At 35.8% G+C, this 26,003-nt stretch overlaps 1 protein-coding gene and 1 pseudogene across 1 annotated transcript in view; one reads left to right on the plus strand and one right to left on the minus strand.

Annotated features, from left to right (window-relative positions):
• The window catches only part of UVRAG (UV radiation resistance associated), a 364,001-nt gene that overhangs the window by 170,510 nt on the left and 167,488 nt on the right, over window positions 1-26,003 (minus strand). Inside the window, 1 exon segment of the mRNA XM_059930781.1 lies at window positions 8,964-9,069. Within this exon segment, the coding sequence (XP_059786764.1) occupies window positions 8,964-9,069 (106 nt within the window).
• Window positions 25,540-25,849, plus strand: LOC132369776 (small ubiquitin-related modifier 1-like; annotated as a pseudogene).

Consider the following 26,003-nt stretch of genomic DNA (forward strand, 5'->3'; position numbering starts at 1 on the left):
TCCATGTGCAAAAACTGGCCCATTTACAGAAATAAATCAAGTCATTCAAAACCAGGATTGTTGGCTCTAATTTCTGATGAGTAAACAAACCCTGACCAAGTGGAATCTGGTTCTGCTTCCTTTCAAATGAATCTAAGTACTCAAAGATCTTAATGTTCCATAAGTATAATATCTTCTAATGGTTTCTGCATTCTACTTACCTGTTTACTCCAAGTATAGTTAATGTCATATGTACATCTCCAAAGGATCACTTTTGATTGGATTTTAGTGTTTTTATACAACACTGTCTGTGATCTGAAAATCACAGATACATTCATCTCTTTGCAAGCATACTCCTTTTTATGCATCTTTACAAAGACAGTGATGGACAATGTTAAAGATTCTTTTCAGTATGACACACCAATCTGTAAATGACATATTAAACAATTTTCTTCTTGTAGATTACGCTGGAGCCAAAAAGGCTTTTTAGGCAAAAGCTATCAAAGCATGGTTCAGGAAACCATGAGGATTCCTAACACCATTTCAGTCTGTGAGATCAAAAATATTTTCATAATAATACTAAGCTGCTATCTCCCTTTTTCACTCTCATTTTCTCATAACTGTATAGTGGAGTTTTCCAGTCTATAAGATCTGTGATATCACAACAGATTGATTGCAGAAGTAAATGTGAGGATTCATCTGTCTTTTATTAACCTAGGCATTATCAATAGATATACCCTAAATTCCTTGAGATCTTTACAATATTTAGAGTATAAAGGGGTCTTGAGTGGTTTAGGGCATTATTCATCTATACTAGTTTTCCCATCAAAAAATGGAAATAATTAACAATCTGAAAAAAAGTTTTAGAACTATGGCAGTTGTCCTGTAAGTTAACAAATTTGCTTTAAAACGTCATTTACAGATTGTTTCTATTGTACCTATACCTGCTCAGCCACTAAGAAAGGGCAAAATTTTCCTTAGAAAATATTCAATCCAATCCATTAATTTCACAGACTCAGTGGCAATATCAGGCCTAGAACCCAGGTCCAGCTAGAGAGATAAAGCAAAAATATATGTAATAATAAAACATACAGGAGTTCTGCATTTGATGTAAGAGAATAAGTACCTATCAAACTGGTCCTTCCATAAATAACAGCTATAGACTCTAGATAAAATACAAAAAGCTACTACATGAGGGTTCTAAAAATTAATCAATGGCAGGCAGATTTTGGGGTAAACTCAGAACCTGGTGCAAACAACCAACACAAGGAGTGAACTTCCCCTTTTCTGTGACTTTGCCCAGAGGGTGTCTATGGTTAAACACCAGCACAAAGACAACTATCTTTCTGGCAGGAGGAACCAGGGAAAAGAGATTAGGCAATCAAGGCCACCAGAATGGAGGAAGCCAGAGAATGGGGCACCCCAAATTCTTTTTAAATTCAATCTGAGTTTCCGAATCCTAAATCATACCTGCATGAGGCAAACAGAGAGCAGCTGTGCCTAAGGATGAGAGTACTAACCTGAAATCTGAGGCAATGTCCATGGCAGGCATGACAGTTTGAGCCTAACCAAGTTAACTACCTGCTAGAATTAAAACATCAATATTCTTTGGAACAAAGCAACAAAATCCAGAGGTTCCACAAAATTACACTCACAATGTCCAGGGTACTATGCAATATTACCCAATATACGAAGAACCAGGAAAATGTGATTCACTCTCTAGGGAAAAGACAATCAGCATATGCCAACCCTGAGATGACCCAGATGTTAAAATTATCAAAGAAAGTCACTATTACAAATATGCTAAGTGAAAAAAAGTTAAATATTCTCATAATGAATAAAAAGACATGAAATCTCGGCAGACTATTTGAAAATGTTAAAAATCCAGGAGGCTTCCGCTTCTAGTCAAGGTGGAGTAGGCAAAAGGAACACTGCCCAACTAATTTTACCAGGCTACCATAATCCTAATACCAATCTAACAAAGTAATTTAAAACACAGCTTCCCAATATCCCTAATAAATATAGGCACAAAAACTCTTAAATTATTACCAGATCATATCTAGCAAGGTATAAAAAAGATTGTACTCTATATTGTAGCCATTAGTTTATTCCATAAATGCAATGTTAATTAAACACTTGAAATTAAATCAATGTAGTTCACCGTAGTAACAGAATCAAGAAGAAAATGCCATGATCATTTATTTCAATAAATGCAGAAAAAGCATTTGACAAAATTCAACATCCATTCATGATAAAAATTCAGAAACTGGGAATAAGAGGGAACTTCCTAAAGCCAATAAAAGGCATTGCTAACATTATATTTAATAGAGAAAGGATGAATGATTTCCCCTTATGATCAGGAACAAGTAAAGGATTTCCATGTTTATCACTTTCATTCAACATTGTACTGTATGCCCTAGCTACTGAAATAAGGCAGAAAAATTAAAGCGCATAAAGCAGTCCAAGTTTGCAGGTACGATTGTTTGTATAGAAAATCCCAAGAAATCTACAAAATAACTACTAGAATTTAAAAGTTAATATAACAAGATTGCAAGATGCAAGATTACTAAATTAAAATGAACTGTATTCTTATATACTTGCAGGAAACAAATGAGAAACAAAATTTCAAAAACAATCCCATTTGCAATAATGCCCAAAACAAAAAAACCTCTCATAAAATACTTAGGAATAACACTAACAAAAGATGCCCAGAATCTCTACAGTGAAAGCTATGAAATATTATTGAGAGAATTAAAGAAAAAATCAAAATAAAAGAGACATATGCCGGGACTTCCGTGGTGGTGCAGTGGTTAAGAATCTGCCTGCCAATGCAGGGGGCACGGGTGCGAGCCCTGATCCGGGAGGATCCCACATGTCGCGGAGCAGCTAAGTCCATGAGCCACAACTACTGAGCCCACGTGCCACAACTACTGAGCCCGCGTGCCTAGAGTCCATGCTCCCCAACGGGAGAAGCCACCGCAATGAGAAGCCCACGCACCACAATGAAGAGTGGGCTCTCTGCAGCTAGAGAAAGCCCATGTGCAGCAACAAAGACCTAACGCAGCCAAAAATAAATAAATAAAAATAAATAAATTTATTAAAAAAAAAGAGAGAGATATGCCATGTTCATGGATTGGAGAACTCGATATGGTTAAGATTGCAATTCTCCACAAATTGATCTATAAATCCTAATCAAAATTCCAGCAGGGTTTTTTTTTTTTTTTGGTAGAAACTGATAAATTTATTCTGAAATTCACTTGTAAATACAAAGAACCTAGAAACCCACAGGAATTTTTAAAAAGAACAAAGCTGGAGAACTTACCCCATCTGGTTTTAAGACAACAAAGCTATAATAATAAGGGAGTCTGTTACCTCACTTAACTTATAAAAAAACTGGAGATGGATCATAGGTCTAAATGTAAAGTCCAAAACTATAAAATTTCTAGAACAAAACACAAAAGAAAATTTATGTGACTTTGGGTTAGGCATAGATTTCTTAGAAAGAACACAAAAAGCCCTAACCATAAAATAAATTTAAAAAATACATTGGATTTCATCAAACTTTGAAACTTTTGCTCTTTAGAAAGCATCATTAAGAACACAAAAAGACAAGACACAGACTAGAAGAAAATACTGCCAACACACATATCAGAAAAAGGACTTGTATCCAGAAATGCGTGAGCGTGCACGTGCACGCACACACACACACACACGTGCATGCCCACACAGTCTTTAACCACAGCATAAGAAGACAAAAGTCTCATTTAAAAATGAGGGAAGGGACTTCCCTGGTGGCGCAGTGGTTAAGAATCTGCCTGTCAATGCAGGGGACACGGGTTCGAGTCCTGGTCCAGGAAGATCCCACATGCCGTGGAGCAGCTAAGCCCGTGTGCCACAACTACTGAGCCTGCACTCTAGAGCCCGCGAGCCACAACTACTGAGCCCACACGCTGCAACTACTGAGCCCGCATGCCTAGAGTCTGTGCTCCGAAACGAGAAGCCACCGCAATGAGAAGCCCACACACCACAACGAAGAGTAGCCCCCGCTCGCCGCAACCAGAGCAAGCCCGCGCGCAGCAACAAAGAGCCAATGCAGCAAAAAATAGATAAATAAATGTATGTTAAGTTTAATACATAGCAAGACAGATACCTGTATATACCAGCTCTGTCCACTGAGAGGGCTTAGAAGCACTTACAACTCAGAAGCAACAAGCACACCCAGTGCCCAGATCTTGTTTCTAAATTCCATTATTCAATGAAAGAAACAGGATTCCTAGGAGAAATGGCTGATTCTAGGGCTGAGACAGGGAAAATACCTGATGAGTCCAGATCACATAGTGCCAGAAATTAAGAACTTGCTTTAAAAAACAAACGAACAAAAAATAGATGAGGGCATGTCAAAAGGACACAGAATCCATCCTGAAAGAGCTCTCAATGCCACAGTTGAAGCAAGGAAATAAAGAACATCGTATCAGATTGTAACCTAAAGTATAAAATAAATAGATACAAATCCATACTGATAATTAAACAACTGAATAAATAAATGTGTGGAAGAAGGGACAAATCTTCCTCACAAAGTACCCAAATAATGTGTGTAGACAGACTCCCCTCCAGGAGGTGGAGCTTCAGTCCCCTCCTCTGGAGTGGAGGCTGGGCTTAGAATCTGGCTTTCGAAAAATTGAGCAGGGAAAGGGAACTCTAGAGTGCATAAACCTGGGAGACATCACCTTAACCTAGTGATCAAGGTTACTATCAACAGTGATTAGTCATGGTGATTTAAAAATAGGAAAGAATGAAAAACTGTCAAAGATCAGAGAAGCCTAGGAAGTCATGATGACTAAAACCAGTGTGGTGTCCTAGACTGGATACTGGAACAAAAAAAGACATTAGAATCCAGTCTAATCACAACAAAACATCAGACAAACCCCAATCAAGGGATATTATATAAAACAGCTGACCTAGTAATCCTTAAAACTGTCAAAGTCATCAAAAAAATCAAAGTCTGAGGAATTTTCACAACCAAGAAAAGTCTAAGGAAGCTTAGCTACTAAAAGCAGTATGGTTTCCTGGATGAGATCCTGGAACAGAAAAGGGACATTAGGTAAAAATTAAGGAAATCTGAATAAAGCATGGACTTTAGTTAATGATGACTTATCAATACAGGTTCAATAATTATGACAAATGTACCATACTAAGGTAAGATGTTAATAATGGGAGAAACTGGGTTGTGGGGTTTACAGGGTAAACTCTCTGTACTATCTTTGTAATAATTCTATAAATCTAAAACAGTAGTAAAATAAAAATGACATAGTGGAAACACTGGTGAAACCTGAATAAAATCTACAGTTAATAGTAATGTATCAATGTTAATTTCTTGGTTTGATGATATACCAAGTTGTATGTACCATGTGAAATGTAACATGGCTATACAAGAAGTTAACATTAAGGGAAACTGGATGAAAGGTGTATGGAACCTTTCTGAACTATCTTTACAAGTTTTCTGTAAATCTAAATAGAGTTTTTCTTTTCCTAATGGGCAAAAATATTTAAAATTACACCTCCTAAAAGATAACCAATAAAGATATGAAAAATTATCATTATAGAAATACAATTATAAACCAAAATAAGAAAGCACTATATACCCAATAGCTAAAATTAAAAAGACCACCTCTTAAATGAAATGCACAAATCCCTGAAAGGCACAAGCAACCAAAGCCTACTCAAGAAGTAGCTAACTTCAGTAACACCTCAACTATTAAAGAATTGAATTCCTAACTCAAAGCCCACAAAGAAGACTCCACAAAGGCCCAGATGGCTTCACCGGTAAATTCTACCAACCTTTAAGAAATAATTTCAATTCTACACTTACTCTTCCAGAAAACAGAGGAAACACTTCCCAATTCACTAGTTGTGACCAACATTACACCAACAAAACCAAACAACAAGATGACAAGAAAACAAAACTTCAGATCAATATTCCACCTTAATATAGATGCAAAAATCCTTTACAAAATTTTAGCACATTGAATCTAGAAACATACATAAAAAGAATAATTCATCATGAACAAGAGGGGCTTTCCCTAGAAATCCTAAGTTGGATGAACATTCAAAAATCAATCAATGTACTTCACTATCATAATACAAGAAAAAACCATAAAATTATCTCAACAGATACAAGGAAAGGCAATTTGACAAAATCCAAAACATTTAAGCAAAAACTCAAAATGACAACAGCAGAAATTTCCTAAAAAACATAATTAAATGCCAAAAAATTATGTTGGACATTGACGAGAAGATGTCAAAGTTTCAAAAGTCATCAAGTATGAACCCAATTTCTTCTATACAGTTAATTACATTTGATCTTAGAAGGTAATCTGATTTCTTTACACATCAAATATGCCTTCTGACTGTATTTACACTTAGACTAAAATTAATTCTTATATATTGAAAATGCTTGGGTTGAAGTATAATGACCTTGGGCCAATTTGGAAAGGGAATGAAGAAAAAACTATAATCGTTAAGGGCTTCTAATTTCCTACAGGTAAACCTTACAGTAGATAACAAACAAGTACCTGGTATTACTCTCTGAAAGGAGACAAGGAAACCAAAATTTCTGTCTCTATTTGAATGATCATGGGAAAGTTGCTTACTTTCTTTAGGACTCATTTTCCTGATCTTTTAAAAAGAGATTACACTAGATTCATCCTTAAATTCATCAAATATTTATTGAGCTCCTACTGTGTGTCAAACACTTTCTAGACACTGGGAAATACAGCCGTGAGGAAAAAAAAAAAAAAATAGACAAAAATCCCTCTCCTCACAGAGTTTAGAGAGACAGACAAATAAAATACATATATGGGGGCTTCCCTGGTGGTGCAGTGGTTGAGAGTCTGCCTGCGAGTGCAGGGGACACGGGTTCGAGCCCTGGTCTGGGAAGATCCCACATGCCACGGAGCAACTGGGCCCGTGAGCCATAATTACTGAGCCTGCGCGTCTGGAGCCTGTGCTCCGCAACAGGAGAGGCCGCGACAGTGAGAGGCCCGTGCACCGCGATGAAGAGTGGCCCCCGCTTGCCGCAACTAGAGAAAGCCCTCGCACAGAAACGAAGACCCAACACAGCCATAAATAAATAAAAATTAAAAAAAAAAAAAAAGAGTGAGTGAAGGGAATAAAAATGACAGCAGGAAGGCAGTATGTGCTCTTTAGGAAAGGGAGGATCTGATGAAACTATGTTTTAGAAAAATTAACTGGTAGTAAAAAAAAAAAAAAAACATATATGAAGTATATAGCATGTTAAAGGGTAATAAATACTATGGAGAAAAACAAAACAGGGAAGGGGACAGAAGGTACTGAGGGGAGTGTGGTTTTAAGTGAGGTTATAAGGAAACTAGATTTCTAGGTTCACTTTCAGTTCAAAAATCCAGTGATTTTCTTATATGTTGACTAGGCCACATAAAAACACACAGTGAACCTCTGAACCTGACCTCTTTAAACTCATACATTCTATCACCTTGCTCTGCGTGTCACCACTTATATTTTAGAAAAATAGGATTAAACATACATTTTTCCATACTGAGACAAAGCATATGCTGTCACTTAATGAAATAAGTAATTTCCCAGCCTTGAGAGAGGAAAATAAGAAAAAACCTAGCAGTTTCTCCCCAAAGGCTCTAAAAATGTGGTATTTTTGTACACTACAGAAAGGATTAAAATTAGCTATTTTTTCTCCTCCTCCAATGTGTCTGTGGCCTGGAGTTTGGTCCTTTATTGGACCTAAGTTACAAAAGGAGGTGGTTTAATAGCTTCTCCAAAGTGGAAGATTTTCCATAGGTGTGAAAAGTCGTATGAATAAAAAGTGTCACTACCATAGTTATTGCAGCTACCGTATTTTGTATGCCTGCTATGTGCCAGGTACAGCACTAGCCATTTTACATATTAGACTGAACTATATGACACTGCCATTTATAGGTCAAAGTCAGCAGTTTTATATAGATTAAATACTTTATCATCCGTTAATTTCAAATTCCACGAGAGAGAAGTCTGTATAGGTTAATTGCAATGTTGCTTTCTATAGTTCATCCATTGAATTATTATCTCAGACAAATCTTATAGATAATGGAACTTTTGTTTGGGGACATAAAGACCTTTTGCCAAGTTGATAGTGTTGTGAATGACAGCTGGAAGATACTGCCTATCTATGGTATCGAGTTTGTGCAAACAAATACTTAAAATTTTTCACTTCGGACTTAATTTGAGGATTTGAGTTTTAAGTATCATTATCTATAGCACAAATTTCATCAAAAGCTATCATTAGCACTGTGACTTCATTTTGAGAAAACTTCCATTTATTGGTTATACCCACTATTCTGCTTAAAAAGATAGAATCTTCATTCCAAGATTAATATTTTTTTCCCCACTAGGAAGAGTATAAAGCAACCCCAAAATTATACTAAAATCTTAAATCTGTCCATTTGGATTGGAATTTCTATTTCTTTGGAAATACCTCATTAAAAGAATCTTTCCCAAAACAGAATACTGTCCATAAACTAACCTATTAAATTCAATCCAAATAATTTTATATTCATCTTTTAAAAGCAGATTAGTATCTACAGTTTATTATTTTTTTTCTTCTGGCAGCTATTTTTCATTCACTATACAGTTCATGTCTAGAGTTCACATTTATAAGATATTAACAAAATATCTTTTGATTATCTTCTAAGTAATTGTATGTAATCTAAAGTTTCAACCAGCATAAAAAGGCAGGCACTTTGTATGTTACACTATTAGCAGATGGGAAAGTTTGTTTATAACATTTAAATGCCAACAGAAGTCTCAGTGAAACATTAAGAGGAAAAAATAAAAAGAAAGAAAAAACTACCTGAAGTTTTTTGGGGGAAAAAAGAGGGAAATAAATACAAGAAGAATACGGTGATCACAATATTTAAAGTCAAGGAATTTAGATAGGTTAATATATAAAAACCTACCAGCTCATTGCTTGTAGATGTGAGTCTTAGTTTTTCTTCAATTTCCTTTCCAATTTTCTGAACAGTTACCTGAGTCTGTTTAATTGCACACTGGGCTCTATGAAGCCTAGAAATAAAAGTTGTAGAAAAATTTAAGTGAGTTAACTATAAACTCAACACAGAGCCACAGGCATAAATGGAACAAAATGAGGACAAAGTTTCCAGGATAAAGAGAATTAATAATGAACTCAACTGATGATTTCACAATTCTCTAGCATATTTACAACAGGGAAATAACAAGAGTCACGATATGTTCTAAAAACACCCTTTCTGTACCCATCTGACTGTCTGTGATATATTGAGAGCTAAAATGAAGAACTCACAGGAATCTGAAAGAGACCTTAGAAAATAATCTGATTGAACTATATCATTTTACAGATGGGAAACTGAGGCCCAGAGAAATTAACTACATTACTAAAGTCACCCAAAAAACCCACTGCTATGAAGGCTATTACTTGTTGGGTATCCATAAAGAAAAAAAATTAACAATAATCCCAAGTTAAGAAGACTGAATTAAAGCAACAGCCCCTTTGAAACAAGGAGCATTGAAAAAATTAACTATTTTTCTTTTTTGCTTTAATTATGGGTTTGTGTTTTTCTTTGTCTCTTTGTCTTCAAGTATAGCTTATATATTTTGTATACATGTACATATTAAAAATGGTCAAATTGTCTTTATTCACAGGTAACATGATTTTCATGTAGAAAATCATTAGGAATCCACAAAACAACTACTAGAACTAATAATGTCACAGGATACAAGATCAACAAACACTCAGTTATATTTCTATATATGGGTCAATAATTTCACAGTCACAATCCCAATTCCAACAGGCTTTGTTTTTGTGTGTATGTGTGCTTCTTTTTGTAGAAATTAAGAAGCTGATACTATAAATTATATAGAAAAACAAAGAATCTAGAAGAGATAAACCAATCTTTAAATCTGCCAGATTTCAAGACTTCCTTTTTTATAAAGCTACGTAATCAAAACAATCTGGTACTGGCATAAGGATCAAACAACAGATCAATGGAACAGAATAAAGAGTATAGAAACAGACCTACACATATATGGCCAACTTATTTTGGACAAAGGAACCTAGGCAAATTAATGGAAAAAGGAAAGTTTTTTAAACAAATGGTGCTGGAACAGTGGATAAACACAGTTGCTGTGAGGTAGGGAATGAATCTCATTCCCTACCTCACAGCACAAAAAAAACTAATTCAAGGAGATCATAGTAAACATAAAAGCTAGAGTCATAAAATCTGTAGAGGAAAACACAGAATCTCTTGCAACCTTGGGGTAGGCAAAGATTTCTTAGAGAAGACACAGAAAGCACTAACCTTAAAATTAAAAATGGATAAATAAGGCACTGCCGAAATAAAAAATGTCTTTTCATCTAAAGATGTTGTTAAGAAAATATAAAAGCAGTCCATGGACTGGGAGAAAATATTTGTAAAACATTAATTCGACAAAGTACTGTGCCTGGAGTATATAAAGAACTCTTACAAACCAGTAACAAAGAGACAACCCAATTAAAAATGGGCAAAAGAGTGAAACACTTCACAAAAGAAGATATAAGAAAGGTCAATAAGCATAGGAAAAGGTGCTCAAAATCTTAGTCATCATGGTAATGAAAATTAAAATCGTATGAGATAGCATTTCACACTTGTCAAAATAACTAAAATTAAAATGACAACACCTGATGCTAGCAAGGATGTGCAGCAACTGAAACTTGCATGCATCGGTGACAGAAGTATAAAATAGTATCGTCACTTTGGAAAACTGTTTCTTGTAAAGTTATACATACATCTAACCTATGACCCAGTATTTCTACTCCTTACCATTTACTCAAGAAATACAAAAACACGTCCACAAGAAGATATGTATAAGAACGTTCAAAGAAAACAATCCAAACGTCCATCAAACAGGAGAATTAATAAGCAAATTGTGGTATACTCATACAGTGAAATTCTACTCAGCAATAAAAAGGAAAACAACACTGAAATACACAACAATATGAATGAATCTCAAAAAAACATTATGCTGAGTGAAAAAAGCCAGGAACGAAAAAGTACATACTATATGATTCCATTTAAACAAAGTTCAAGAACAGGTAAAAGCAATCTATGGTGACAGAAATCAAGAGTCGCTAGCTGCCTGGGTGAGGCAGGACTGACGGGTAGAGAGCAAGGCGAACTAAGGAACTACCTGAGGTGATGGAAATGTTCCATGTCTTGATTGGGGTGAGGCGCACAGGAGGATACACAGAATTTAAACTTGAAATCTAAGTATTTCACGGTTTGTAAATTTTACTTCCGATTTTTAAAACTGGTCAACTGTCCTAAACTGAAAGTTATCCTACATAGGAGAAGGTTAATTTTATCAGGGAGTTGATGGCATCAACACCTCTGCCAACATTATTATTACGACACCTTGCGCTAAAAATATTCATGACATATTCTGCACTTTCAGAAGTTGCCTGATAGTTACTGAGGATTTCTTAGGTCATCTAAAAAGGGCAAATCTTATGAGATTACTTATGAGATCAGTTCTTCTGCAACTTCCTCAGGACTCCAAAGGAATCCAATAGAGGAGATTATCCTCCATCCTATTGCCTCTTGCTCTGGGTGTGAATGCGTACACACTCTCTTGACGGCAATACTCGCCTACAAAGGTGACGCTAAAGAAATTTAAAAGCAAGGAGAGGCCCTTTGTGATGTGGTCCCCACCTCGTTTCTGATATTCTTACCTTGCACGCGCAACTCCAGCAGTGCTGAACTACTAACAACTCTCCCCAAACACATCATGCCATTTCTTCCTTCTGTACCTTTGAGTGAGCTGTTCTATCTGCCTACAAGCTTCACTCTCTCTTAACAGATAAGTATACTCCCAAACCCACTAACAGGCAGCTCAAGCATACCTTCTTCTTCAAAGGCCTTCCCGACTGTTCCAGACAGGTAGAGGCACTTCTTCCTATGGAGATCCACAGCATCATGTATACAACAACACTAGCAAAGATTATAGAACCACATTTTACAGCAACTGCCTATTTCCTTACCTATTTCTTTACTAGGTTTCCGGGAAAAAAGAAAAAAAAACACTCATTTTTTTCATTTACATTCCCAGTACTTAGCAGAGAATGTGGCACAAAGGCACTCAAAATATATTGCTGACTGAAGGTCGACTAATGCCTGCATATAAAAGTCAGTGCCAAGATTTTGATTATTTTTACTGATATCAGTGAAAGACTAAAAGACTAACGTACTAGTTTTCTATATCTATAACTTCAAAATATATTCCAAACAAAAATCACATAAATTAAAGACCGTTCACTCTGGCAAGAAACAAGCAATTTCTACTAAAAATGTTATCAGAATTCTAATTTGATAGGCATTATCAACCCAAAGTAGAAATCAACAAAATAAGCCTGTTACTTTAAAAGGAGGGAAAATGCTGCCTAAAACTCACTAGAGTACTATGCAAACAACCTTGTCAAATGGTAAAGACTTTAAAAATAAAAATGATTCATGACCATAATTAATGTATGACTTCAACCATTTGGCTCTCACTGCCCCAGACGCTTTCTGATCTTACCTTAGGGGCTTAAAACACACAGACAGAGTCACATTTCCTCCAATCTTCAGTGTTATCCAAATAGACTTTCAGAGACCCTGCTACATCAAGACAGAGCTAATAACGTCCCCCTTTCAAGCTCAACAGGAGAATAAAAGTTTGAAGTGTTTAGGCTTTTAAACATAACATGGGACATCCTAATTCCCCTGGGGGTGAAGAGGTGAAGGACTGACAAGAAAAGAAACAACTGCCTTACCTCCAAACCAGCTAGCCAGTTTCAGAGGAATGTTTCTTGATTTTGCAAACTATGAAATGGTACTATAAAGAAATATAAATCATCCAGTCATCTGGGTGATTAGTCAATACCAACACTAACACCCTCAAGCTGAAATAAAACTCATCATCACTGGTGTGGGGAGGATAGGGATCAACTAGCTATCTGATAGGTATTCTGGTTATAGCAAATACATGCATATTATATCAATATGTTTTGAGATAACAGTAAAATTGAAAGTGGGTTAAAAATAATGCTTTGCAGCTAGATATTGCTGTGAATGTAAAGATACATTGAACAAAAAGTATTATGTCAAATGAATATTGAGACCATACCTATCAGATATTAACAATAATCTCAGTAAAGGAGAAGTTAGGAAACAATTTTTGCCTACTTAGTATTGATCATATCACATCTGAATGTTGCATTCAATTTTAAGATGATGAATGACAAATTAGAGCACCTAGAAAGTCAGTGAAGTATAGCTCCCTATGGCTTGCAGGGAGAGATTAAAAGGGAAAAGAATATATAGGATTCTATTGAGAGAAATAGATACCTTATCATTAATGATTTTGTATTCCATATGAAGGAGCTTAGATTTTTATTCTGAAGGTATTAGGAAACCATTAAAAAGTTTTAAGCCAAGAAAGATTTAATGACATTTGCACTTTCTTCCTGTAATTAGGTGACTGGGATACAGAGAAACAAGACTGTAAACAGGAAGGCTAGTATGAGGTTAATTTAACAGTCCTAGCAAAAGTGTAGGCATTGTTTTAAATTAAAATAGGAACAGAAAGGATGATGTAGATGTGAAAAGTTAGAGAGGAGATATAAAAAATGATGCCTGAAAATTACCAACATCAAGAACGCAAGAGAAGACATCACCACAGATCCTATGGACATTTAAAGGGAATTAAGGGAAATTATGAACAATATGCCAATAAATTTAACAACTTAGATGAAATAGTTAAGTTGCTTAAAAACCACAAGTTTCCAAACCAAACAAATGAAATAGAAAATCTGAATAGTTGTTATCAGTTAGAGAAGCTAAATTTATAATTAAAAACCTTCTCACATAGAAAACTACATTCAGATTGCTTCACTGGTGAAATACTAGTCTTAACAAAAACCTTTCAAAGAAGAAGGAACACTTTTCAATTTGTTTTAAGAGGCCAGAATAACCTTGATACCAAAACATCACAAGAAAAGCAAATTACAGACAATACAAAAATCATTAATAAAATTAGCAAATCAAATCTAGCAATATATGAAAAAGATAACACATCTTGATGAAGTGGATTTATCTGAGGAGTACAAGGTTGATTTAACATTTGAAAATCAGTTGTGACAGAATGAAAGAGAAAAAACATATCATTATCTCAAAAGATGCCCCAAAAAAGCATTTGATAAAATTCAATACCTGTTAATGATTTAAAACAAAAATCTCTCAACAACCTAAGGAAAAAGGAGAGGTTCCTCAATCTGATAAAGGGTTTATACTAAAAATCTGCAGGTAATACTTAAGATCAGGAATAAGAAAAGATGTTTACTTTCACTACTCTATTCAACACTGTACTCAAGATCCAAGCCATTGTAATAAGGCAATTTTAAAAAGTCATAAATACAGGAAAGGAAGAAGCAAAAATGTCTACTCACAGATGCTATATGATTGTGTACATAGAAAAAAAATGTTTTAATCTATAATCAAACTAATAATAAACTTAGCAACATTGCAAGATTCCAGGTTAATTCACAAAAATCAATTGGTATTTTTATATAGTATCATTAAATAACTAGATGTGAAAGAGGTGAAAGACCTGTGCACTGAAAACTAGAAAACACTGCTGAGACAAATTTAAAAACAACCTAAACAAATGGAGTCATGTACTATTTCATGGATTGGAGGTTAAGAAGTCAAGTCTCCCCCTAAGTTCATCTAGAGTCAATTAATCCCAATCAAAAGCCTAGCAGTCTTTTTTTTTTAATTGACAAGCTGACTCGAAAATTGATATGGAAATATGAAAGTCCTAGAATAGCCAAGAAAATGTTAAAGAACAAAGCTGGAAGGCTTACACTACCAGATTTTATGACTTATCATAAAGCTAGTTTGTAAAGCAGTAGTAGTTGCATAAAGCTAAACAAATAGATTGATGAAACAGAAATCAGAATATAGACATAGACCTATTCAATCAATTTATATTTTGATTAGGGAAAGAAAAGCTTTGTCAACAAATGACACTAAAATAAACTAGATATCAATATGGGAAAAAAATGAACCTTAAACTCTACCTCACATCATACATAAAAATTAATTTGAAATGATCGAAGACTTAAATGTAAAAGCTAAAACTATTAAGCCTCTAAAATAACATGTAGGAAAGTATATTCATGACCTTGGGTTAGGTAAAGATTTCCTAAATAGGACACAAAAAGTACTATCCATAAAATAAAAACCTGATATAGCATACTTTATCAAAATTTAAAACTCTCATCAAAAGACATTATGGAGAAAATGAAAAATCAAGTCAGAGAGTGAGACAAAATATTTATATATATATATATATATATATATATATATCTGACAAAGGACTTGTATTTCTAATGTATATAAAGAATTCCTACAACTTAACAATAAAAACCAAACAACCCAATAAATAAAAAAGGGCAAAATATTTGAACAAACACTTCACAAAAGAAGATACAAGAATGGTTGATAAGCACATAAAATGCTGCTCAATATCATTAGTCATCAAAAAATTAAAAATTAAAATCAAAATGATATACCAGTACAAACCTACTATAATGGCTAGAATTTACAAAACAATACGAAGTGATGTCAAGGAGTAGAGCAACTGGAACTTTCAAACACTGTTGGCGGGATTCTAAAATTGTATAACTACTCTGGAAACTGGTAATTTCTAATAAATTAAATATACACCTATCATATGAGCAGGAAGCTCCACTCTTAGGTATAAGAGAAATGAAAGCATGTGACCACAAGAGACTTTTTTTTCTTCCAGTTTTATTGAAATATAATTGGCATACAGCACTGTTAGGTGAACAGCCATCATCTCATATAGATACAAAATAAAAGAATAAGAAAAAAAATTTTTTCCTTGTGATGAGAACTCTTAGGATTTACTCTCTTAACAACTTCCATATATAATAATACAGTGGTGTTCATTATATTAATCATGTTGTACATCACATCCCTAGTATTTATTTATCTTTCTAACTGAAAGTTTGTACCTTTTGACCACCTTCATCCAAATCCTCCTCCTCCAACCCCTCACAAAAGTCTTTTGGAAAGATATTCTTAGCAACTTTATTTATAACAGTCAAAAAGTGTAAACACCTCCTGGAGATGGTGTGGAGGGAACCCTCCTACACTGTTGGTGGGAATGTAAATTGGTGCAGCCACTATGGAGAATGGTACAGAGGTTCCTTAAAAAACTAAAAATAGAGTTGCCATATGCTCCACCAATCCCACTCCTGGGCATATACCCAGAGAAAATTCAAATTTGAAAAGATACATGCACCCCAGTATTCTTAGAAGCACTACTTACAATAGCCAAGACATAGAAGCAACCTAGGACAGATGAATGGATTAAGAAGATGTGTTTGGGACTTCCCTGGTGGCACAGTGGTTGAGAATCCGCCTGCCAATGCAGGGGACACAGATTCAATCCCTGGCCTGGGAAGATCCCACATGCCACGGAGCAACTACTGAGCCTGCGCTCTAGAGCCCGTGAGCCACAACTACTGAGCCCACGTGCCACAACTACTGAAGTCCATGTGCCTAAAGCCTGGGCTCCGCGACAAGAGAAACCACTGCAGTGAGAAGCCAGCGCACTGCAACGAAGAGTAGCCCCCGCTCGCCGCAACTAGGGAAAGCCCGTGTGCAGCAACGAAGAGCCAATGCAAGCCAAAATAAATAAATTAATTAATTTAATTTAATTTAATTAAGAAGATGTGGTACATAAATACAATAAATACAATGGAAAATTTCTCAGACATAAAAAAGAATGAATAATGCTATGGACCTAGAGATTATCATACTAAGTGAAGTAAATCAGACAGAGAAAGACAAATAGCATATGATACCACTTATATGTGGAATCTAAAAAAAAAAGATACAAATGAACTTATTTACAAAAACAGAAACAGACTTGAAGACATAGAAAACACACTTATGGTTACTAAAGAGGAGGGGATAAATTTGGAATTTGGGATTAACAGATGCACACTCTATATACAAAAACAACAACAAGGACCTACTCTATAGCACAGGGTAAACAACTCAAATGTCCATCAACAAGACAATGCATAAGCAAATTGTGGTATATTCATAGAAAAACCACTCACAGCAATAAAAAGGAACAAACTACTGATCTATACTACAATATGGATAAATTTCAAAAGTATGCTGAACAAAAGAGTATACCGTATGGTTCCATTTATAAGAAGTTCAAGAACAGGAAAAGCTAATAAATGAGGAAGCAATAAGAAAAGTGTTTGACTCAGCCAGGGGTGGGGACAAGGGTGTAAGAATGACTGGCAAAGCGGTATGAGGGAACTTTCTGGAGAGAGAAAAATATTCTGTATCTTCATGGAATGATGACAATGTGGGTGTGTATATCTGTCAAAACTCATCAGACTATACATTTAAATTCTCTTAATTTTATGTTGTATAAATTGTACTGCAAAAGAAAAAGAAAAAAATGATCACTGATGTATGGCTTGGGGAACCAGGAAAATGGTGATGTCATTTATTGAAAGGGTGAACAGGGATGAGCAGTTTGAGAAGAAAGTTCTGCTTTCAGTTTGAGGCGCCTGTGCAACATCCGAGAGGAGGTGTTGAGTATGGGTTGAATACAAGGATCTGGAGCTTAGGAGACAGATCTTGGCCGGAGATAAAAATATGGCAATCATTAGCACACAGATGGTTATTAATGCTATGAAAGTAATGACATCATTCTGGAAGACTGTGAGAATGAGAGAGAACAGAGCCTAGAACAGAATTCTGAGGAAAATCAATTTTTAACGGATTAGAAATAAAGAAATAAAAGCTGCAAAAAATTCTGACCCATAATTCCAGAGAAGTAGAAGGACAGCTGGGAGAGTTGGTGTTACAGCAGTCAAAGGAACAGAATGTCTCAAGGAAGTAATAATCACTGTCATAAAATCAAGTAACCTGAGGCCTAGACAGTATCTACAGATTTAGCAACAAGGACTTGATTAAAACTGTTTCAAATCTTTTCACCTCTCTCTATAACTACTGCCACCATCATCTTCTATCTAACCAGTAGCCTCCTAACTGATTTCTAAGCTTCAACTCTTGCTCTTCTCAATTCCAATCTCTACTCAGTACCACAGGTAACCCTGTTCATCATTTGGTCAGTACTAATTGTAGCTTATCTGCCCGGTCTCCAGAATGCCTGCCTTATAGAGCTGTGTCCATAGTCTGATATCACCTACATCACTATGCCTGTTGCAACAAGTCAACAATCTTTCTAGACTGGGAAACAGAATATAAAAACTAAAGACTTTGTCCTACCAGCAACACAGTCCAGTACTCCAGGTTTCTCTTCTCACAGGCTAAGAGAGATAGTAAACAAGTTCTCTTTACATTGCAATTACAAAGTCTCTAATACATGTCTGCGATTAAATTCCCTTAGAGACAACTATAGAAATATCACAATCTACAAACTTATAATTTAAAAGACTAGTGTTGTATAATATAGCTAGGCCTAACCACTTTACCTTTCTTCATCTCTGATTGATAGACATGAAATGTTTTACTCTAGGCTCTAGATAATAGCTAGTGTTAATAGCTAGTGTTTGATTACCCATACAATGCCTTTCATTAGGTAATACATCTAAAGGTAGTTAACAGGACTTCCCTGGTGGCGCAGTGGTTAAGAACCCGCCTGCCAATGCAGGGAACACGGGTTTGAGCCCTAGTCCGGAAAGATCCCACATGCCGAGGAGTAACTAAGCCCCTGTGCCACAACTACTGAGCCTGTGCTCTACAGCCCGCAAGCCACAAATACTGAGCCCACGTGCCACAACTACTGAAGCCCGTGCACCTAGAGCCCGTGCTCCGCAACAAGAGAAGCCACCGCAACGAGAAGCCCGTGCACCGCAACGAACAGTAGCCCTCGCTCGCTGCAGCTAGAGAAAATCTGCACACAGCAACAAAGACCCAACCCAGCCAAAAATAAATAAATAAATAAAATATTAAATTACTTTAAAAAATAAATAAAATAAAGGTAGTTAACATATATGTACTTTTAGTCATGTTTATAATACCTTCCATCAATGATAAAAGGATTTTCTGGTGACTGAAAAGGCTATGACCTATAATTTTTTCCACACTAAATACAATTTTCAATATATTTTTTTAGAATTCTAGTCAAATAAATCTAGACATCACAATAGTCATGAATCACCACAGTGCTCCAAACTTCTGACCTAAAGAAACCACAAAATAATACATGAGTACTGTCTTAAGCCACTAAATTTATGGTAATTTATTATCCATCGATAGAAAACTAATACTCTCTTCCAATCCAAATCTTGACTACCTTGCTTTCAAGGCCAGATCAAATATCATCTCTTCATTATTTCATTTACAGAGCACATTATCACATTAGTCAAGATAATATCTGCACTTCATAAATCTTTAGTCTAATCCTTTATCTGATAATAATCAACACACATTTTAATTTATTCATTCATCCTACCTTCACACTGAGCACTTTCCATGTTGCTAATACTGAGCCTGGTGTTGAGAGAAAAGTCATTGGAGACAGTCTATCTCTCCAGAAACAGACAATTTATTTACATATTCATGCAACAAACACTTAAGTGCCTAAATGTGAGCCCATGCCCTGTGTTAGGTAATGGAAATACAGAGATCAGAGATCTACATCTTATATTCATAAATGCACAAACATTGTGGAGAAATGGGTGTGCAAAAAATTATAATAGGGGCTTCCCTGGTGGTGCAGTGGTTGAGAGTCTGCCTGCCAATGCAGGGGACACGGGTTCAAGCCCTGGTCTGGGAGGATCCCACATGCCGCGAAGCAACTAAGCCCGTGTGCCACAACTACTGAGCCTGCGCGTCTGGAGCCTGTGCTCCACAACAAGAGAGGCCGCGACAGTGAGAGGCCCGCGCATCGCGATGAAGAGTGTCCCCCACTTGCCGCAACTAGAGAAAAGCCCTCGCACAGAAACGAAGACCCAACACAGCCAAAAATAAATAAATAAATAAATAAATAAATAAATAAATAAATAAATAAGTGAAATTCTAAAAAAAAAATTATAATAGTGTAATACTATGATAGCGGTACATATAGGGTAATAGCTGAGCATAAAGGAGGGACATCTGTTTTAGAGGTAGTATCAAGTGGAAGTAAAGTCTTCTAGGAAGAAGTAAAAACTAAATTGATATTAAAAGTAAGAGTAGAATTAACTAGGTAAAAACGAAGAAGGATATTTCAGACAAAAGGAGAAGCAAATACAAAAACAGAGAAAAAAGACTGCATAACATTTTCAAGAACTGCAAGCCTTTAGCAAGGCTGGAGCACAGGAGCACAAGGCTCCAGCAAGGCTGGAGCATCCTCTCATACGTGAGAGGATGGCAAGAGATGAGGGTGTAAAGGTAGACAGAGGTCAGATTATGAAGACTCAGTATATCAGGCTAAGGAGTTTTATTCCCAAGGTAATGGGATAAAGTTTAAAGTGGGAGACCTGACCGAATATATGTTTTAAATTTAAGACTATTTGGGCTGCAGTGTGAAAAGACTAGGGTACTTTCCAGTACAAAACGACCCAGAAATTCCTTTTTGGAAGAGGAAGAATTCAAGTAGAAGTCCAGAAATAGATAATATTTGATAAGGCTACCCCTTATCTGAGTTGTGGTCCTCCTCAATAACCCTGGGAGGACGGCTCTATGTAGAGTTCACATCATGCTCTGATCATCTGTTTACTGCCTCTCTCCAGCAATGGATTCCATACTCCTTGAAAACCTAGAGCTATATCTTATTAGTGTTTGTGCTCTTGAGCTTCTCCACAGTTCTGGTACAGACCTTCAGTACACAGCTTCCCTTCCATCCCTCAGGAGAGGGGCCTATCTCACCCTTCCTCTTAGACCTTCAAAGCACAGTAGATGATAAACAACAGATGACTATTTTAAGATTTCTTCTGATTCTGTTTTCCTCAGATTCTATGAAATACTTGTTGACTGATAAATTTACTCATGTTTTCTTGTAAGTGTATCAAGCATAGAAAAATTCCTGGAAAACTGCCTTGAGAACATTTTTTTAAAGTTTGCAAATCACATTAATATTAGAGTACAAATTTCTGATTGTCGAAATCCCTCTTACAGAGTGATTTTTATAAAGGAACATAGCGATTTAGATGGGTCTGCTGGGAAGATCTATTACTTCTCATTCTAGATACTACATGTCTGTCAACAGAGCCTGATTTTTTTCTGAGAGTCACATTCCACTGATTATTAACACTGACTTGACTACTGACTAAAGGTTCTGCGTCTTTTTTTCACTCAGGCTGTGTCCATATGTCAAGCCTTCCTCTTCTTATACAATTGGTTTGGGAACTTAATTTATCCCAGTTAAATTCCAACTTGAAATTGAAGATGGGCTGAATATATATTCGACCTTTCCAGTCCCCAGAGATCATCTTATATACTGATTCTGTTATACAAAGTAATCACCATCTCTACAAGCTCCACACTATCATTGCGTTAGCTTTCTAAGTTTTTAAGCTTTACATAAGTTTCTATACCTTTGTTCTAATGCTTAGACTGTAATATCGTAAAGGGAAGAACTATGTCTCCCTTGTTTGCCATTATATCCCCAGCATATTGCAGTTTCCAACATGCAGTACTCAATAAACATATGGCGAGTAAATAACTGAATGAATGAACATGTTGAACAAGACTAGATAAAAAAACAGAGCCCTATGCCATGCCATTAGAAATTTCCCTCTAGGTTGGTAAGTTATTAAGCAGTTATAAATCTTCCTATCTTTACTATCATCTAGCTTGTCCTTCTTATCTTGCTCCCCAAGCTTTCAATCATAGCTTGCCAAAGACCTTACCATAGTTATTATCTGGATCTACAAATCTACTTACCCTTTCAAAATGGACACATCAGTCTGAGATAACTTGTTCTTGGGAAAGGCTCATTAAGGGGAAGGGATTTAAGCTTCAATTTGAAGGAAGGGTAGGATTCTGACAACTGTATGCAAGAGAATAGTCATTTAGGGTATTGGGAATAGCTTTTCAAAGTCATTAAGGGAGCAGAGTGCCTTGCATGTTCAAAATAGGAAGTAGGTAGTGTGCTAAAGCAAAGGGCACATGAGAGAATGTCATTGAGTCTGGGAAGGTTGATCAGAGCCAAATTGCTGTGGACTTTGAATGCCTGAGAAATCTTTTGTATCTTCATAGCACCTACAGCAATCTTGGACACATGGGAATCACTCAAAATACTTGTTGATGGGTTTACTAAATATGACAGTTTCCCGAAAGACCAGAAGTCTACCCTAAAGCCTGCTTCTACATTCCTCTGTCTAGACCATGCACATAGTTGAGAAGAATACACAGTATCATGGTAATGGCATCAAATAAGACAGAACACTACTGTTACTTATGAAACTGAGGAGACAGTAGGTGATGTGAAAGCATGTGATAATGAGTGTGTCAGGTCTAACCAAGATGTGTCCTCAAAAAATAACAAACAGCACTGATGAAGCAAAAGTTATAAAACGATAATCAACGCTTTGAATTTCCAATTTACATTTCAAAAACTCACTTCAGGCAAGAAGAACCACAGCTGGCATAAGAGTAGGCTAAATCATTCCCAGATTTTTTCATAATACCATCCGTGTGCTAAAATGCAAGTTTAATTTAAAATATATTCATTGTACAGTAAACATACTTGAGGAAGTACATAAAAAGTACTGCAGAATTAGAAACAAGAAAGAGTACAAACTAGGATATGGACAAGGTCTTAAAACTTAAAAGTAATACTATACATGACTTTATGCCAATAAACTAAAAAGAACAGAAAAAGTAAATGATTTTCTAGAAAACTGTTAATTACCAAGTTTTCTCAACAAGAGATTAAAAACCTGAGTAGATTAATAACCACAAAGAAATCAGAAAGGTAACCAAAGGGTAATACCTTGTGGGGGTAGAGGGACTGCAGGCCCTGATCGTTTTATAGGTGAGAGCTACCACCTAAATCTAAATTACATAAATTGTCTTAAATCATGAGAAAATATAGAGAGATTCTCAATTCATTTTAGGCTAGTGTAACCCTTACGAGTTTTGATTTGAACCTGAACAGCACACACAAAAATAAAACTACATGTCTGCCTCACTTATAAAAAACTGCAAAATACAAAATATTAGCAAATCTAAGCCAGTGCTGTATTAATAAATACATCATATGCAAGTGAAATTTACCACAGGATTATACAGATGGTTTAACATCATTTAACATCAAGTCTGTGTAATTCACTACATTAATAGAACAAAGGAGAAACACTAAACTTGTTCCTGAGAAAAATCCTTAGTTATACTAGGCATAGAAACTTTCTTGTTTGATAAAAGGAATCTATCAGAAAACTTCAACTTATATCATAATGAATGGTGAAATGTCACAATATCAAGGATGCCCTCTGTGGCAAACTGAATTTTCCATATATGACCACAATAATATCTCCCGTCCTAGATGGTCTTCTGCAGTGTGGACTTAATATTTCCTCACCAAGAGGCAGAATCTATTTCTCTACTCCTTGAATCTGGGCAGGCTCTGTGACTGCTTCGACAAATAGAATATGGCAGGAGCGACCTTGTGCTAGTTTTAGGGACAGCCCTTAACTTCTACTTCCTCTCTCTAAACACTCACTCTGGGGCAAACCAGACTCCATGCAAGAAATCCAACTACCCTGAGAATGCCATATGTGAGGAAGCTGGCCATGTAGAGAAGTATTTGGAGATAGAGATGGTTGGCCAGTCTCCACTGTTCTAGCCATCCCAGCTGAGGCACCAAACATGTCAGTGAAGAAGCATCCATATGTCCAACCTAGTTGAATCTTCAGATGACTCCAGCCACAGCTGCCATCTGATTACAACTACTTGAAAGGCCCCAAGGGAAAACAACCAAGCTAAGCTTAAAGACATTCCACAGAACTGTAAGAATCTGAGGATAATTAATTGTTGTTTTCAACTACTAAGTTTGGGAATGACTCGCTATGTAATACTAGAATACTCACTGTGAAGGACTTAGCCAATATAATAAGGTACGTAAAACAAGACAAACACACTTAGAAAATAGGAGACAAAACTGTCACCATTTACAAATGGTATTATTATTTACATAATATACCTTAGAGAGTCTTTAAAAACTATTAGAATAAAAGACTCCAGTAAAGTAACTGGATGCAAAAATCAGCATGCATAATCTAGAATGCCTTTAATTTCAACAGTTTCTCCATTAACCTTGCATGACATACTGAAGAGACTAATAATTTCAATTGGTGGAATCATTGTACCAGTGCAGTATAAAATATACTTGCATTACCACAAATGCACTGTTTGGCTTTCCTTTTGGCTCACGCCCATAGACTGTATCTTTAACCCTGGTCAACCAGCTTGTAAATTTGAATGCTTGATTGCAAGAAAGATGGGGCAAGAAGAATGTATTTGAAGTAGCATATATTCATTCTGAAAATACTGTTTAAATCTCATCACTCTCAGGCCTCATTAAAAATGATCCACTGCCTCCATACAACCTATCCCACCAAAATAACACTTCTGAGTGTGAATTTCACTGTCCTGCACTCAGTACAATTTCAAGATGCCCCTTCTACTCCAGGAGTTTCTTCCTAGTTTATTTACCTCCTCCTCCGTCCTTATTGTATGCTCATATACCTCTCTATGGACCCTCAAAACTCTTCTAATCCAAGAGTTTTCTTTATCCTTCCCTGAAGGCTTCAGGGAAATCACATTGGCGTCTCCTTCTCTAAATCTGTTTTAATGCTCACAAAAAAAAAGAATACTAAGCATCTTGTACATTATTTCATTCAGTAAGCATATGTACCATGAAGTTTAGCACTTGCTTTCTTCTCAGATCCTCTCCCTCACTGTGCCTAAACTAACAAAGGATTGCACACTTAGCAAGTATTTAATATATACTTGATGATTTTTAAAATATATTTTTAAATTATGATTTGAATAATATTCTTCAACTAATCGGCTTTCATAAGAACAGCATTTAAAAAGAAATTACTAATTTGGTTAAATCCCCGTTTTTAACTGAGGTATAAGTGACATAACATTACGTTGGTTTCAAGTGTACAGCATAATGATTCCATATTTGCATATGTTGCAAATGATTACCACAATAAGTCCAGTTAACACCACCTATAGTTACACATTCCTTCTTTTCTCGTGTTGAAAATTTTGAAGATCCACACTCCCCTACCTACTTTCAAATATGCAATACAGTATTTTTAACTATAGCCACTGGCTAAATCTTAACAGAAAATGGTGCCGTGGAGCCATGAAAAAAAGACATGAATTTGTAAACCTTGGAGAGAGATTCTGCCTATGCAAAGTTGCTACTGTGTATAGACTCCAAGGAAAAGCCACCTATACCATGTCTAACCAAGAGGTGAAAGCTTCCACCAAGGAGTTGAGGAACCAGAAAGAAGGAAAATACATTTAATTCAAAGTCATCAGACAGGACAGAGGTGAGATTCACTTCAAGGTAAAAATGACAACACATCTCAAGAAACTTTAAAAAATCACACTATCAAATACACAGAGTTCCAATTAACTCATTCTTGTTTCTCTTTGAAGGTCAGAAAGTTGCTGATAATCACATTCCAAAAGAACTGGAAATAAAACAGGAAAATGTGACTGAAGTTTTTCAGGAACAAACAGGGGAGGGTTATTCAACAATTTAGGTATTTTTTTCTTTTCCTTTATTTTTTTTATTTTTAAAAATAGTGCTTTGCAATATAATATTGCAACTAATGCCCATTTTTCATTATCATTCATTTTCATTGTCCTGATCTTTCACCATCAAGCCTTAGTCCCTTTCATCTTTTGAAAAATTAC

This window comes from Balaenoptera ricei, chromosome 8, assembly GCF_028023285.1.
Source record: "Balaenoptera ricei isolate mBalRic1 chromosome 8, mBalRic1.hap2, whole genome shotgun sequence".
Lineage (NCBI taxonomy): Eukaryota > Metazoa > Chordata > Mammalia > Artiodactyla > Balaenopteridae > Balaenoptera > Balaenoptera ricei.